This window comes from Petaurus breviceps, unplaced genomic scaffold, assembly GCF_028583685.1.
Source record: "Petaurus breviceps papuanus isolate PSGF00001 unplaced genomic scaffold, PetGlider_PUasm1.0 90779, whole genome shotgun sequence".
Classification (NCBI taxonomy): domain Eukaryota; kingdom Metazoa; phylum Chordata; class Mammalia; order Diprotodontia; family Petauridae; genus Petaurus; species Petaurus breviceps.
Genome location: NW_027187344.1, coordinates 4,128,820 through 4,141,983, shown reverse-complemented (window position 1 = coordinate 4,141,983; position 13,164 = coordinate 4,128,820). Strand labels below are relative to the sequence as shown.

General features: G+C 43.4%; 1 protein-coding gene across 2 annotated transcripts in view; it reads right to left on the bottom strand.

Annotated features, from left to right (window-relative positions):
* SARDH (sarcosine dehydrogenase) overlaps nt 1–13,164 on the bottom strand; it is a 137,016-nt gene that overhangs the window by 110,146 nt on the left and 13,706 nt on the right. For both annotated transcript variants that reach the window (XM_069069240.1, XM_069069241.1), the window contains exons 4-8: nt 12,570–12,749; nt 10,546–10,669; nt 9,348–9,448; nt 2,074–2,178; nt 1,172–1,301 (exon numbers count right to left, since the gene is read on the bottom strand). In XM_069069240.1, coding sequence (XP_068925341.1) covers nt 1,172–1,301; nt 2,074–2,178; nt 9,348–9,448; nt 10,546–10,669; nt 12,570–12,749 — 640 coding nt within the window. The remainder of the gene's footprint in view (nt 1–1,171; nt 1,302–2,073; nt 2,179–9,347; nt 9,449–10,545; nt 10,670–12,569; nt 12,750–13,164) is intronic.

Here is a 13,164-nt window from a genome sequence, read left to right as displayed (position 1 = left end):
GAGCTCTTTTAGTTTACAGAATTGTGCATGGGAAAGATATGGAAGGCTTCTGAAAGGGGGAGGGAAGGACCACAGGCAGAAGTCGCTGGGTGATACAATAGAAAGAGCCCCTGACAGACTGGGGGAGCCCTAGGTTCAAATCCAGCCTCAGACCCTTACTAGCTCTGTGATCCTGGGCAAATCACTTCACCTCTCTGCCTGCCTCGGTTTCCCTGACTGAAAAACAGGGATTAAAAAGAGTACTTACTTCCTTAGGCTCTTTTCTATTGCTTTTTTTACAATGCAGCAAGACACAGCGTTAAGAGCACAGGATTTAGAGCCAGAGGGCCTGACTTCAGGTCCCAACTTCTATTACTCCCTAGATGAGCTCAAGCAAGTCATTTGTCTCCATGAGATTTAGTTTCCTCCTGTGTAAACTGGAGGGGTCTAGACTAAATGATCTCTGAAATCCCTTTGTTCCAAAGGAACGTGGCAGATCCAGCTTCCTTCTCTTTGAATAGCTGCTGTCCCAGTTAACATGGAGCTGGGCTGAAGCCCCTCTCTTTGGGGAAATCACTGCGCTTAGCGTCAGCCTCTTCCCTTGCAAAAGCGTAGTAGTCCTGCTCTCACCTACCCCAGTGCCATGATCCCCATGAATGCTGGGGGAGGGGGATGGGAGTAGAGAAAAAGGTGCTATATATAAATTCAAGGTGGGAGTATTTTAGGAGCTGAGCTCATTCTGTTTACATCCCACGTCTGTTTCCAACTCCTTCAGCTCTCCCCAGAGGCCAGAGAAAGGAGGTGAATCAGGGCACAAGAATACTTGGGGGGGGGACACCTCTTTTTAGAGCTTTTCTGAAATGTTGCTCTCTTGAGTCTCTGTTGCTACCTCCACATGGATGCAAACCCCAGACAAAAACAGCCTCTATTCCTGCTGGGAGAAAAGTAATCCTAATCTTCTCTCAAAATGTATAATCAACATTTTTTAATCATCCTAGGTCTATTATTTCATTTCATTCTCATAATAACCCTAGGCAAGGGAGGGATTATTATGATTATTATTCACTTTACAGATGAGGAAACTGAGGCACAGAGTGGCCACATGACTTGACCAAGGTCACTCAGGTGAGAAAACCTCAACTCCAAGGATAACCCCACTTTTTTCCAATCTTAAAGAGACAGCTGCACTTACCAGGGCCACAGACAGTAGATTTAATCCCTGTTTTCTCCAGTATTGGGACTCGTTTGATGCAACCTTCTATATGCTGGGTAAACACATCCCAGTTCAGGTCAAAAAGTCCAAAGGCAAACTTGGCAGATACCTGCAGAAATAAGGTGGATCTTGGAAAAGGGACATTTTGATCACTAGAAGAGGGAGGAAGGTTGAGGTGAGAAGACAAGTCACCTTCACAAATAATCATAGAAAAGGGGCTGAAGCCAGTGGCTACATGAAGATCTCAGCCCTGATTGCTTCCTCTGTCCCATGGTTTAGCTTGGGTTACTTCAATATTTAGAGATATGAAGCAACGTGCTTGTACTACAATGGACAGAAAGCTGACCCTGGAGGTAGGAAGACCTGGTTTAAGTCCCACTTCTGAGACTCACTAACTGTGTAATCCCACACAGACAACTTAACCTTGTTGATCTCAGTAGCACTCTGACTATAAATTGTAGAGAAGGTGTCAGGCCCCATCAGTAGAGGGAGTTTTCTCACCTGAGAGTTCTCTAGACCAAGGAAATCACACATTCCACGCACATAGTCCCTATTCCACTAATTAGGTTTAAGTAATGGATTTGTTTGACCATTTCATACAGCTTTTTCTATTCCCCATACAGAGATTGTGATCCTTAACTCTGGACACCTCACCAATGTGTAATTTTTCTTAAAAGAGGATTAGTCAAGAGAGTGTGTATGGCTCAGTGTAGCCAGTCCCCAAAGCTAGAGGGCCAGTTCCAAGTCCACAACTTGCTGGTCTTGGGTCAGGAGTTCAAAGCAAACTGATAGCTAATCCTCCGTAATTTTCAACCTTGCTAAAAAGAAGATCAGGATGGTTTCTCCTTCTTCCAGGCCATTGTCACCAGGGTGTCTCTCACCTGCCCGCAAAAGATTGGGTTGTACTCATATCCTCCCATAGAGAGGGCATCCCCTTGGAGACGTAGATAGATGGAGGCATCATGATCCCGAACATTGGGTGTGTTCTACAAAAAAAGAAGAAAGGCATGGGAAGAAGCCTACTAGCTTGGAAGGAAAGAAGGAAAAGGGGAAAGGATATATGCATTCTCTCCTCTTCTCTCTTCTCTCCCTCCCCTTCTACTATTCAATCTATCCCTAACTTCCTTCATAGTATGAGGTCTTTCCAGATCCCTGATCTCAATTCTGTCCCTTTACACTGGCTGCTCTCCCCTTCTCCTGCCTCAAATGCACTTGGTCTTGACTTACCCCTCCTCTTAGAATCTTTGTTTCTTTCTATGTGGATCTTTTTCTCATTCCCTAGCTACTAGTGACTTCTCAAAAAATCAACAACTTGCCTTGCAATTATTTTATATGTCCAGGTAGGGTTGATTGATTTACTGACTCAGTCAAGTCACCCCACCTTCCTTAAAATAAGTCATTAGATGCCCAATCACGCAATCTCAATCATAGACTTTAGACCAAGTCCTTGGAACTAGAGTGGAAACTTGATCAAGACCCAGGAGGTGTCTAAATTACCAAGTATATTGAGAAGGGAGGTGTTGGACAGGCTGGAATAAACAGGCTATTCTATTAAAGTCTCAGGGGAAGAATTGCCTGGGAGGGAAGGAGAAGCCCTGAGTTAGTATAGGCCTTGGTCTCCTTTCTCACCTTCCCCCTAGCCTTTTGAGCTGCAACAAGGTCCAGAAGACTATAGACTTCACCTCTTCCCAGCCTTGTCCGTGTGCCTTCAGTTGGCACAGTGTGTACACTGAGACAGCGGAACAGAGAAGGAGCCCAACAAAGAAACTATACCTTGCCTGATAAGAACCTCATTAATGGGGAAAAGGGGCTTCTACCTATGAAGAGTGGAAATTACTCTAGGGACTCTTCTTTTCCCCATAGGGGGCTCTTCCTCAAGGGTTTTACTAAGTCGCCATGTTTACCCCAATCTCTGAAATGATTCCCTACTCAACTTGTTTCATATTGCAGGATGACCAAGTTTCCTAGGCCCACACATGACACCTGGGCAATGTCATTCCAGTTCCAGGGATTTTTTCTCCTTGGTCTAAAACCTATAATTGAGATTGATTCAGCAATCACTTATCATTTACTTTGAATGTGGGTGGGGAGACTTGATTGAGTAGGTTAATTAACTCTAACCCAACCTATTTTTTATTTATGCCTGTAAGTGTTGTGTCTTGTTTCCCTGATAAACTATCAATATCCTAGGGGCAAGGGGCTGTTTCACTTTTGTCTTTATATCCCCAAGAACTGGTACAGTGCCTTAGGTACATAGTGAGTGCTTAATAAATGCTCATTGGTTGATTGATTAGTTCCCTAGTTTTTAATATTCTATCCCTCTAAAAATGACTTTGTATATATTTTAAATGTACTTACTTGTTTACATGTTGTATTCCCTTCCCCTGGCCTAAGTGAGTTTAAGTTCCTTGAGGGAAGGGACTTTTATTTTCAGCCTTGTGTGCCCTTTACCTAATACAGTGAATCATACGTAATTGGCACTTAAAAAATGTTTATTGAATTGAATTTACCCAACCAGAACTTGTCTCTGTTATAACCAGGGCTGTACCTCTGAGCCTTCTTGCCTCCCCCTACACACCCCCTCCCCCAGTTTGTCATCCAAGACAAAAGAGTCTATTTTCTCCTAGTTATTCACAATTTCCTGCTGCCTCGATCAGCCATCAAGTTCAGTGTCAGCCATAGGCCAGGCACTGTGCCAACACTGTCTCTGGGTCTCTCTGATTATCTCCCCACTCTGGGAGGTTCTTCCTTGTCATCTTCCTGTTTCCTCCAGTGTTCAACCCTTTCCCCAAAGCAAGGAATATTCTGCCCCCTTCTCTTTAGCCCGTCCAGATGCTACTCATTCTTCAAATTTCACCTCCTCCATGAACCTTCCCAGTCTATGACTATCGCTTGCTCCTCTGACCTTGTATAGTTTGATTTCTTCACACCAACTGCCTTGTATCACATACACAGGGCAGGTAAGCCAGCCTGGATGGTGCAGCAAAGCAGCCTGGGAGAGAAACAGGAGGCAGCATGCACCAAGCAAGTCAAACCACCACCACCACTGTCTCTTGGTCTCCCCATAGACCCTGATGGAGTCAGCTTAGGACGCTGCACCTAAGAGCCTTGGGAGTAGAAATGCCTATGATTCAGTGCCCTCAGTCATCGTCCCCAGGAGCAGCCCCTGTGGAGATGCAGCCTGGTAACTGCTCCTGCAGCACTCAGAAAGAAACGTTCTTAACACCAAAATCCTTGGCATCATCAAATCAGAAACAAAAAGCATTTTGTCAATGGAAATGACATGAAAGAAGAAACCTGGATATCTGCTTTGCTGCTGCGTCCTAAGGATCCTGGGATTTTTCCATCTGACTTTAGGCTGAAGCCTTCTATCTATGGTGTCTTCCATTAGAATGTGAGCTCCTCGACAGAAGGGACTGCTTTGTTTCTCTATTTGTATGACCTGTGCTTAGTGGCTGCTTTGCACATAGGAGGCTCATTAATTCATTTTATGTGTACATGTCCACACTTCTCAACTAGACAGTGAGTTCCTTAAGGGCAGGAAGAATATTTTATATTTCTTTTGATTGCCAGTACCCGGAACCATAAAATATTAGAGCTGAAAAAGAACCTTAGTGATCACACACTCCCACTCCTTTTTACTGTAAGCTCCTTGAGGGCAAGTGACAAGGAATGATTTCTCTTGCCTTGCCACCTACCAGTGTCTATCATAGGGTTAGGGCTAATAGCACATACTAAAATAATAATGATGATGATGATGATAACACTCTTCTCCTGACCTCCTAGCAAAGGGATCCCCTAGGACTTTGACAGATTCATGAGGATAGCCCTTCATACCAAAGAAATACTACCAATTCCAGTGTGTTTTATCTAACTTGTTCAGAAGGAATGTACTATATTCAAAAGCTATTTGCTGGTGCATTTGAAACAGCTTCCCACTGCCTTTGCCCTCTAGAATACAAAATGCTTCTACTCTTAACCACTGTAGCTACTCAGCCCTAACCTATATTCTAGACAAGATTATCAGTTGTCCTCTAGACCTACTATGCATGCTATTTTACTTCTCAGGAACAAAGGAGAAAGTGGATGATTGATAGAGCTGATTGGCACATGTATTCCTTGTATCTTTCTTGTGTGTTCCATCAATGGTTTATTTCCAAAAAGCCCCACAGAGTTAGCTTTAGGAAGTGGGTGGGATGGATTTCCATTGCTTGAGATGTAGAATTGAGCTTATTTAAGCCTTAACACTACTCTGCCCACCCAGATGGAGAAAAAGTGAGAGATAAACAAAAGGTGGCTGGCTGAATGCTAATAACCTTTCTTACCAGTCCTGTTGCCCCCAGGTTCTCCTGGATTCTGGGAGGTCCAGCTGGGGAGCAGACAGGATGTATGATGGGCAGTACCTACCACCTGCCAGGGCAGCCTGCCAGTAAACAGCCCTAGATGAGGCCTAGAGGGCTTTTCCCATTAGACAACCTGCCATGGCTGTTGGGCAATTCCCCCCCTGAATAATAATAAGTGCCATATACTATAATAAAGTAGTTTTGGTTTCTGTTTGTTTTGGTGAATGGGGTAACCTCTGGAAAGTCCTTGGACACCTTCCATTACTGTAGTCACACCAACAGTAAAGGGTCAAGTGAGGATGGGAACTCAATAGCTAGCTCCCAATAACAATCCCTAGCATTGAGATGGTATTTTAAGGTTTACAAAGCACTTTACAAATATTGTGCCATTTGATCTTCACAACAACCCTGGGAGATAAGTTTTTTATCCCTGGTTTTATAAATGAGAAAATTGAGGTTAAGGGACTTGTTCAAGGTCACACAGTAAATAAACTTCTGAGGTTGGATTTGAACCCAGATCTTTTTAACTCCAAGTCCAGCTCTCTATCTAATGACCCACCTAGCTGTTTCTTAATGTTTTCCCTAGCTCCAAGCTAAGTCCTGAGACTGTGGCCTTAGGGGAAGGATATCAAGGAATTCCAGCCCAGAGGTTTCAATTTTAGCCCCAAACATACCATGTTATTTCCATGTTGTATCCATCATTAGAATGTAAGACTGTGTGATTCTTTATAGGGCACTAATGCTCTGTGTCTGAGGAAACAACCCGACTAACTTGAAAATCTTTATTCATAAAGGGGAGTCTTTGCTTTTTCTGTCTCTAGCATTGCCAGTATGTGTAATATGTAATGAGTGTAATAAGTGCTTGTTGACTGACTAACTATTCCTGGGTTATCCCCTTACAGCTTCAACAATTGTTATGCACCACAGATGATTTGTTGAACAAACTGGGAATTTGCAAAGTCACACAAGACACTTCAAAAAAAGGAGGTGGGAAGAGGATAGACCCAGGATAGAACTGGACCTACCTCTAGCATCTGCTGGCACAAGGAATAAAAACACAAAATTTGTTGGAAGGGACCTTAGAGGTCATTTAGTCCAAGCAGCACCTCTACCAGAATCCCTCCTGTAACATCTTGGAGAAGGGGACAAGAGGGCATCCAGCCTCTCTGCTCCAATACCTCAAAGGATGACAAGCCAAACAGGGAGATCTCTTTTGCTCTGACTATAATAAAACCTTTTCCCTTGAGCTCTCTGGTTTCCACCAATAGCTCTATATAATGATAGAGTTGACCTAGATGGCTTTTCAATCCATCAAGACACATTTAGGTGTCTACTGTTGTGCTGAGCACTAGGGACACAGAAGAGGCAAAAAGCAGTCCCTGCCCTAAGGGAGCTTATAGTCTAATGGGAGAGACAACAGGAAACCATATAGGATAAATAGTCCCCTTCCATCTCTAATCATTCTAGCACTGCCCTCTTTGGACCAAGAACAAATCTGATTTCTCTCATAGGACAGCAATCCAAATACTTGTTAACACCCTCCCACCCACCTTAATTCTCCTATTCTTTAGGCTAAATGTCCCTAATTACTTCAACTGAGTTTTGCCTGGTTCGCAGTAAGTACTTAATAATACTTGTTTCCTTCCTTTTATCTTTTCTTTTTTTCTTTCCTTTCTTTCTTTGTCTTCCTCCCGCCTTCCTTCCCTTCCTTCCTTCCTTCCTTCCTTCCTTCCTTCATCACTCCCTTCCTTCTTTCATATGACCTGGTCTATAGTATCCTCACCAACCTTGTCACCCTCCTCTAGACATGATCTAATTTGTAAATGTCTTTCCTAAAATGTGGAAATGGGCACAGTATTCTACACATAGTTTGACCAATTCAGAGAACAGAAGGACTGTCTCACTTAAGTTAGAATGTCTGGTCATCTTGTACCCTTGTACCTCTTTGGATAGGAAAACTGGCCTAGCCTTAATTACTGGCTTAATCTGTTCCACACAATCTATCCCTCTACTCCCTTTGGCCAAGCAAAGATTAAGCAAGTCCTACAATAATACTTATGCAAAGGTCAAGGAAGTCTTATATCAGACTCAAAGGCAAACCTAAGAATGTGGTGGTGGGAGTGAGAAGCTGGAAGTCTTCTTTCTACATTTGGAATTCCAGTGATCCCATTGCTCCACTCCAGAATCCCGTGACAAAAAAAAAAAATCACAGATCCTCAGAGCTGGGAGGGCCCTCAGAGATGACCTCATCTGACCTGTACCTATAACATGAACACCCTCGACAGCATGCCTAACAAATGGCTCCCCATCACTACAGTCACCATCGTTTAACAAGACAGTCCAACTTATTTCTGAACAGAGCAGTGTTGAGTCCCAAATGACACCAATTCTAAATGTCAAAAAATAAAAATACAGATACCCACTTCCTAGGGCTAACTCCACGGGGCTTACAGGAAATAAATTGTCTATGGAAAACATAAAAAGACACAAGGAAAACTGTCCTTATTTTGAGATGATATCTGCCCTTCCACCGGTGCTAGCTGTCTCTTCCTTGCGATGTCTTAAAGTTCTGCCCTGTTGCATTCTTGCCTGCTGTAGAGTTTCTGGCCAATGTGGGCCAAGTGTGGCCTAAGAGAGACCCCTGGTGGCTGATTGGGAGAAGAGACTGTGCTCCCCAGCATGCTCCCTGAAGTCGAATTGAGAACAAAAGGCCAAGTCCAGCACTTGCTGGGTGTCTGGGAGACCCAGGGGGCCTGAGCCTGGTTAGGTCCAAGAGCAGACATCAGGAAATGTTGTAGGGTAATGGGGTCCCCTTAATACTCCAGGGTCTAGTCTTCTCCATTTCTACCAATCTTATCCGGACAGAACCTGACTATCCTCTTGAAATCTCTATTGACTGATATTCTGAACCTGTTTCCATGCTCACTGGAATGCAGTCACAGTGGTGTCTATAAAATGATTTCAGGAACCTACCCTAATTTTCTTCTACAAGACAGGGCTTACCTTTCAGTTATTCATTCCCTCTGTGAATGAATGGGAATAAAACTATCTTTGGTCCCCCAAGCTGTGAGTACTCTCCTCCATTACCCTCCTCCAATATCCTTTGGATACTATGATCCCTCCCTTGTCTTATGTACTTTCATAGTCTTGTATAGTCTCCCCCTCTCTATCAGGAAAAGGTAAACTCTTTATAGAGAGCGATAGTTTCTTTTTTCTCTTTGTATTTTCAGAATACAAATGCCTTGTACATTGTAAGTATTTAATAAATATCTGTTGGCTTAAATTCATTTGCTGGCTTATCTCTTTTGTAAGACAATGGGGGTGGTGGTGGAGGGGAGCAAATCTTGAATCCCATGTTGGCTTACCACAGTGTACTACAGTGTACTAGTCCCTATCAGTCTGGCTTTTATTAATTCCACAAAAAGCCAGATATCAGAATTTCCTCCAAAAATAAAAAGTTATCCTTTGCTTATTTCCAAAAAAAGAGATGATGCATTTTCCAAAGGTAAATAGAAGACATTTCAAATTATCTACTTTTTGTTATTATCTGTACTTCAAGCTTACATTTATGTGGTGCTTTGAGATTTGCAAAGCACTTTGAATATATCTGATCTGATTCTCACAACCCAGAGAATCAGGTGCTATTATTATCCCCATTTTACAAAGGAGGAAACTGAGGCGGAGAGAGGTTAAATAGCTTCTGCCGGTCACACAGTTAGTAAGTCTCTGAGGAAGAATTTGAATGTGTATGTTCATAACTCCAAAACCAGTGCTCTTTCCATTCTCTCAGGCTAGAGCGTTTCCCCACTTACCTGGATTCCTTCAATGCGCTCAGTGACCACATAGGCATGATGCATGGCCACAAGGGGCACCTTCACTCCTGCCATCTTCCCCAAGCTAGTTGCCCACACTCCTGGGAGCAGAATACAGACCCATTAGAAACTATGGACAGGCTATGGGCAGAGAGCAGATCAAAAAACCATAGCATTAGATTTGGAAGGGACAGTAGCTGCCCATCTCATCCATGCACAATGGAAAGAGCGCCCAACATGGAGTCCTACTCATCCATTTACTATCCATCTGTGTGGCCTTAAACAAGTCTTGCTTCAGTTTCCTCAACTATCAAAAAAGGAGTCCCTGAAGGTCCTCACCATCTTAAAATCCATGATTCTATGATCCCTCATTTTACAGATCAGGAAATTGAGACCCAACTCAAAAGAGTAATTCAAGAGTAACTTTAGAGTAACTCAGAAGACTTGTATGAACTGATGCAGAGGGAAGCAAACAGAACCAAGAGAGCAATCTACACAATGGCCACAATAATATGACAGAAAATAACCCTCAAAGACCTAAGAACTCAGATTGATGCACTGACCAATCTTGACTGGAGAGGTCTAATTGATGGAAGTATACCTCCCTCCTCTCCATGGAAAAGTGTAGGCTACAGGAGCTGAATGAGGACTGTGCTGTCAGATGCGATAAATGCATCCCTTTGCTTTGCTTAACTGTATTTCTTTGCATGGGAAATGATAACAGTGGTTTTTTAAAGCATCAGTATTTTTTTAAATGAAGTTCAAGTGATTTGCCCAAGTTCTCAGATAATAAACTGCAGGTGAGCTCATTGTTTCAAAGCAAATACTCTTTCATTTATACCATATTGAGATATGTAGGTTAAAGGGTTTAAAGAAAATACCTGTGACTTTGAGGCCACATATGGCCTTCTAGGTCCTTGGGTGCCGCCTTTTGACTGAGTCCAAGTTTTACCAAACAAATAAATCCTTTTATTAAGTGGATTTGTTGGGTGAAGTTTGGATTCAGTCAAAGGGCTGCACTTGAGGACCTAGAGGGCCACATGTGGCCTTGAGGCCGTAGATCTCCCACCCCTGACCTGGGAGCTGCCTAAACCCATGGGAGCGTGCTCCCCAAGGCCAAGCATTATGAAGTGGGGGCGGATGGGAGACCCTACAAAAGGGCTAGTACAGAGCTGTGTGGATGTCTGGGTCTTCCCACCTGCACAGTTGACCACACAGGGAGTCTGGATGGAGCCATAGTCAGTATCTACTGCTGCCACCCGCCGTACGCCAAAGTCATCTGTTCGCACCTGAATGCCAGTCACCGGGCAGTTTTCAATGACCTAATATTCAAAAATACAGTTGACTGAAACATGTCAAATACCCATCCCTGGATTCAGGGTGCTTAAGCCAAATGATAGATTGTAGGTATATTTTACTTTACATAATCTGTGTGGCACTTACCTGTTTTGTGTAAATAGCAAATTTTGTGGATTAAATCCTTTTTTATTCAGGGAAATATCTAACGTAGAAACGTAGAAAAATCTACGTTTTGATTTCTCTGTGATGTAAACATCCAGATGTTCATTTACAGAGTTTGCTGAAAGAGAGGTTCAACTCATCTGGGAGGGGGATTTGGTTCTCTGGTGAGATGGGCAGAAGAATGACCTGTAACTTAGCTCCTGGCTTCTAAATAACAATAATTAACAATATTAATAGGGGCGGCCAGGTGGCTCAGCGAGTAAGAGCGCCGGCTCCAGTGTCGGGATGACCTGGATCAAATCCGGGCTCAGATACTCAGATACTCAGATACTCAGCATCACACCCAGAAATAATAACTGGCCGTGTAACCTTGAGCAAGTTACTTAACCCCAATTGCTTAAAAAAAAAAACAATATTAATAGCAAAAATAATTAGCATTTGCAAAAATAGCACTTTAAAGTTTATAAAGCACTTTACATATAGTATGGTGTTGGATCAGCACAACCTGTGAAGTAGGTGCTATTATCCTCACATTTTACAGATGAGGAAATGGAGGCTTAGAGAGGATGAGTGACTCGCCAAGTGCTACTTAGCTGGTAGTGCCTGAGGCAACATTTGAACTCAGGTCTTCCTGACGTCTTCTTGTGGTTCATCCCTTGTTCTCAAAGAGGAACAAAGACTTCTGGAGGGTGATGTCTTGACTTGCAAGTGAATTGGCTTTAAGTGAGGCAGGGTTATGCAGGGTCATCAACCCTACTCTCTCTTCCAGAGTCATTTGGAGTCCAGTGGCAAGACCTGGGTCAGGACGACTGGGGATGGCCCCAGAAGCAGTCAGAGACCTTGGCCTTTGTAAGCTAAGATCTTTCCCAGGTCTCAGTTTATCTGAGTCAATTCAGTAGTTAAAGGCTGGGTAAGAATTGAGGTCAGGGATGGCTAGGTGGCACAGTGAATAGAGCACTGGCCTTGGAGTCAGGAGGACCTGAGTTCAAATGTGACCCCAGATGATTAACACTTACTAGCCATGTGACCTTGGACAAGTCTCTTAACCCCAACTGCCCTGTCTTTCCCACTCCAAAAAAAGAATTGAGGTTAAAGATGGCCTACATTCACAAAAAAATCAATCAGTGTAGGGAAGACCCTAAGAGTTTCTGGCCAGAACAGAAAAAAATTGCTATTTACACTCTTCAAAAACAATGAGGGTGAAGTTTCATCTAGGGCCTATTGCTGACCAGTCAGTGAGAGCTAGAGTGATTTGGGTCCATGTGGGGAGTCATATCCTTACATGTGGGTGCTCTGTTTAAAGGAATATAAATTTTGGTTGTTTATAGTTCACAAAGTATCTTGAGGTTTGGGGGTTAGAATTTTTTCCTTCCCTACTTATTTATTCCATCATTGTTGGTGTTTTTTTTTAACTGGAATAAATAACTCTTTTGTCTCATGTAGTTTTCATTTATGATTTATTGAAATATTGCTCTGGAAAACCAGGCTTTGATAAAGTCCATTGGGACTAAAATGGAGCTACTTGACTATGCTTTGAAACCCAAATCACTCTGGCTCCTCACTTCAAAGCCAGTAATCTATCCATGGTGCCACCTAACTACATCTGAAGTTAACAAGGTCCTCTTGCCAATGCTGCCAATCCCTCTGGTTTTCCCAGAAGGAAAGCACAATCACCCCTTTTCTTGGAGAGGTAAATGAGGCACAGAAAAACTAAATGACTTGTCTAAATGTCATCAAGTAAAGCAGAAATGACTTCCCTACCTTGGCTCCCCGAGCAGTGGCTGCTCTGGTGAGAGCTGTACAAATGCCTGCAGGGTCCATGGTGCCATCCTGGGGGACGTAGAGGGTGCCATAGAGGTCCTCCACATTCATCAATGGATATAGAGCTTTGGTCTCTGCTGGTGTCAGGACATGAGACTCTATCCCATAGGCTTTGCCAAGCTAGGGGGAAGAGACAGAGAAGAGTTCTTCTGAGTCCCTACAAAGCATACTTCTGCTCCCTCCTCTGAGTCCCTCTAATGAATTCTAATCTAGCCACAGAGATCTCATCCCGCAATGATTGGCCAGATTCACTCCCCAGATCCTCCCTTTGTTCTTGCCTGTTTTGAAGCTCAGAATGCACTCTTACCTTCCCCACATGCCCCCAAATACTGCCTTTCCTTTAGGGACTGGCCTAAATCTCATTCCCTTCAGAACTTTCCCCATTGATCCCACTCACAGCAGTCTCCTGCTTCTCTGATTGCCTTACAGTGTGCACCTAATATTTGATTACATTTGGTCTTGTAGGGTTCTTTAATTTTCTCTCTCTCTCTCTCTCTCTCTCTCTCTCTCTTTCCCCACTCCCCCCCCCCCCCCC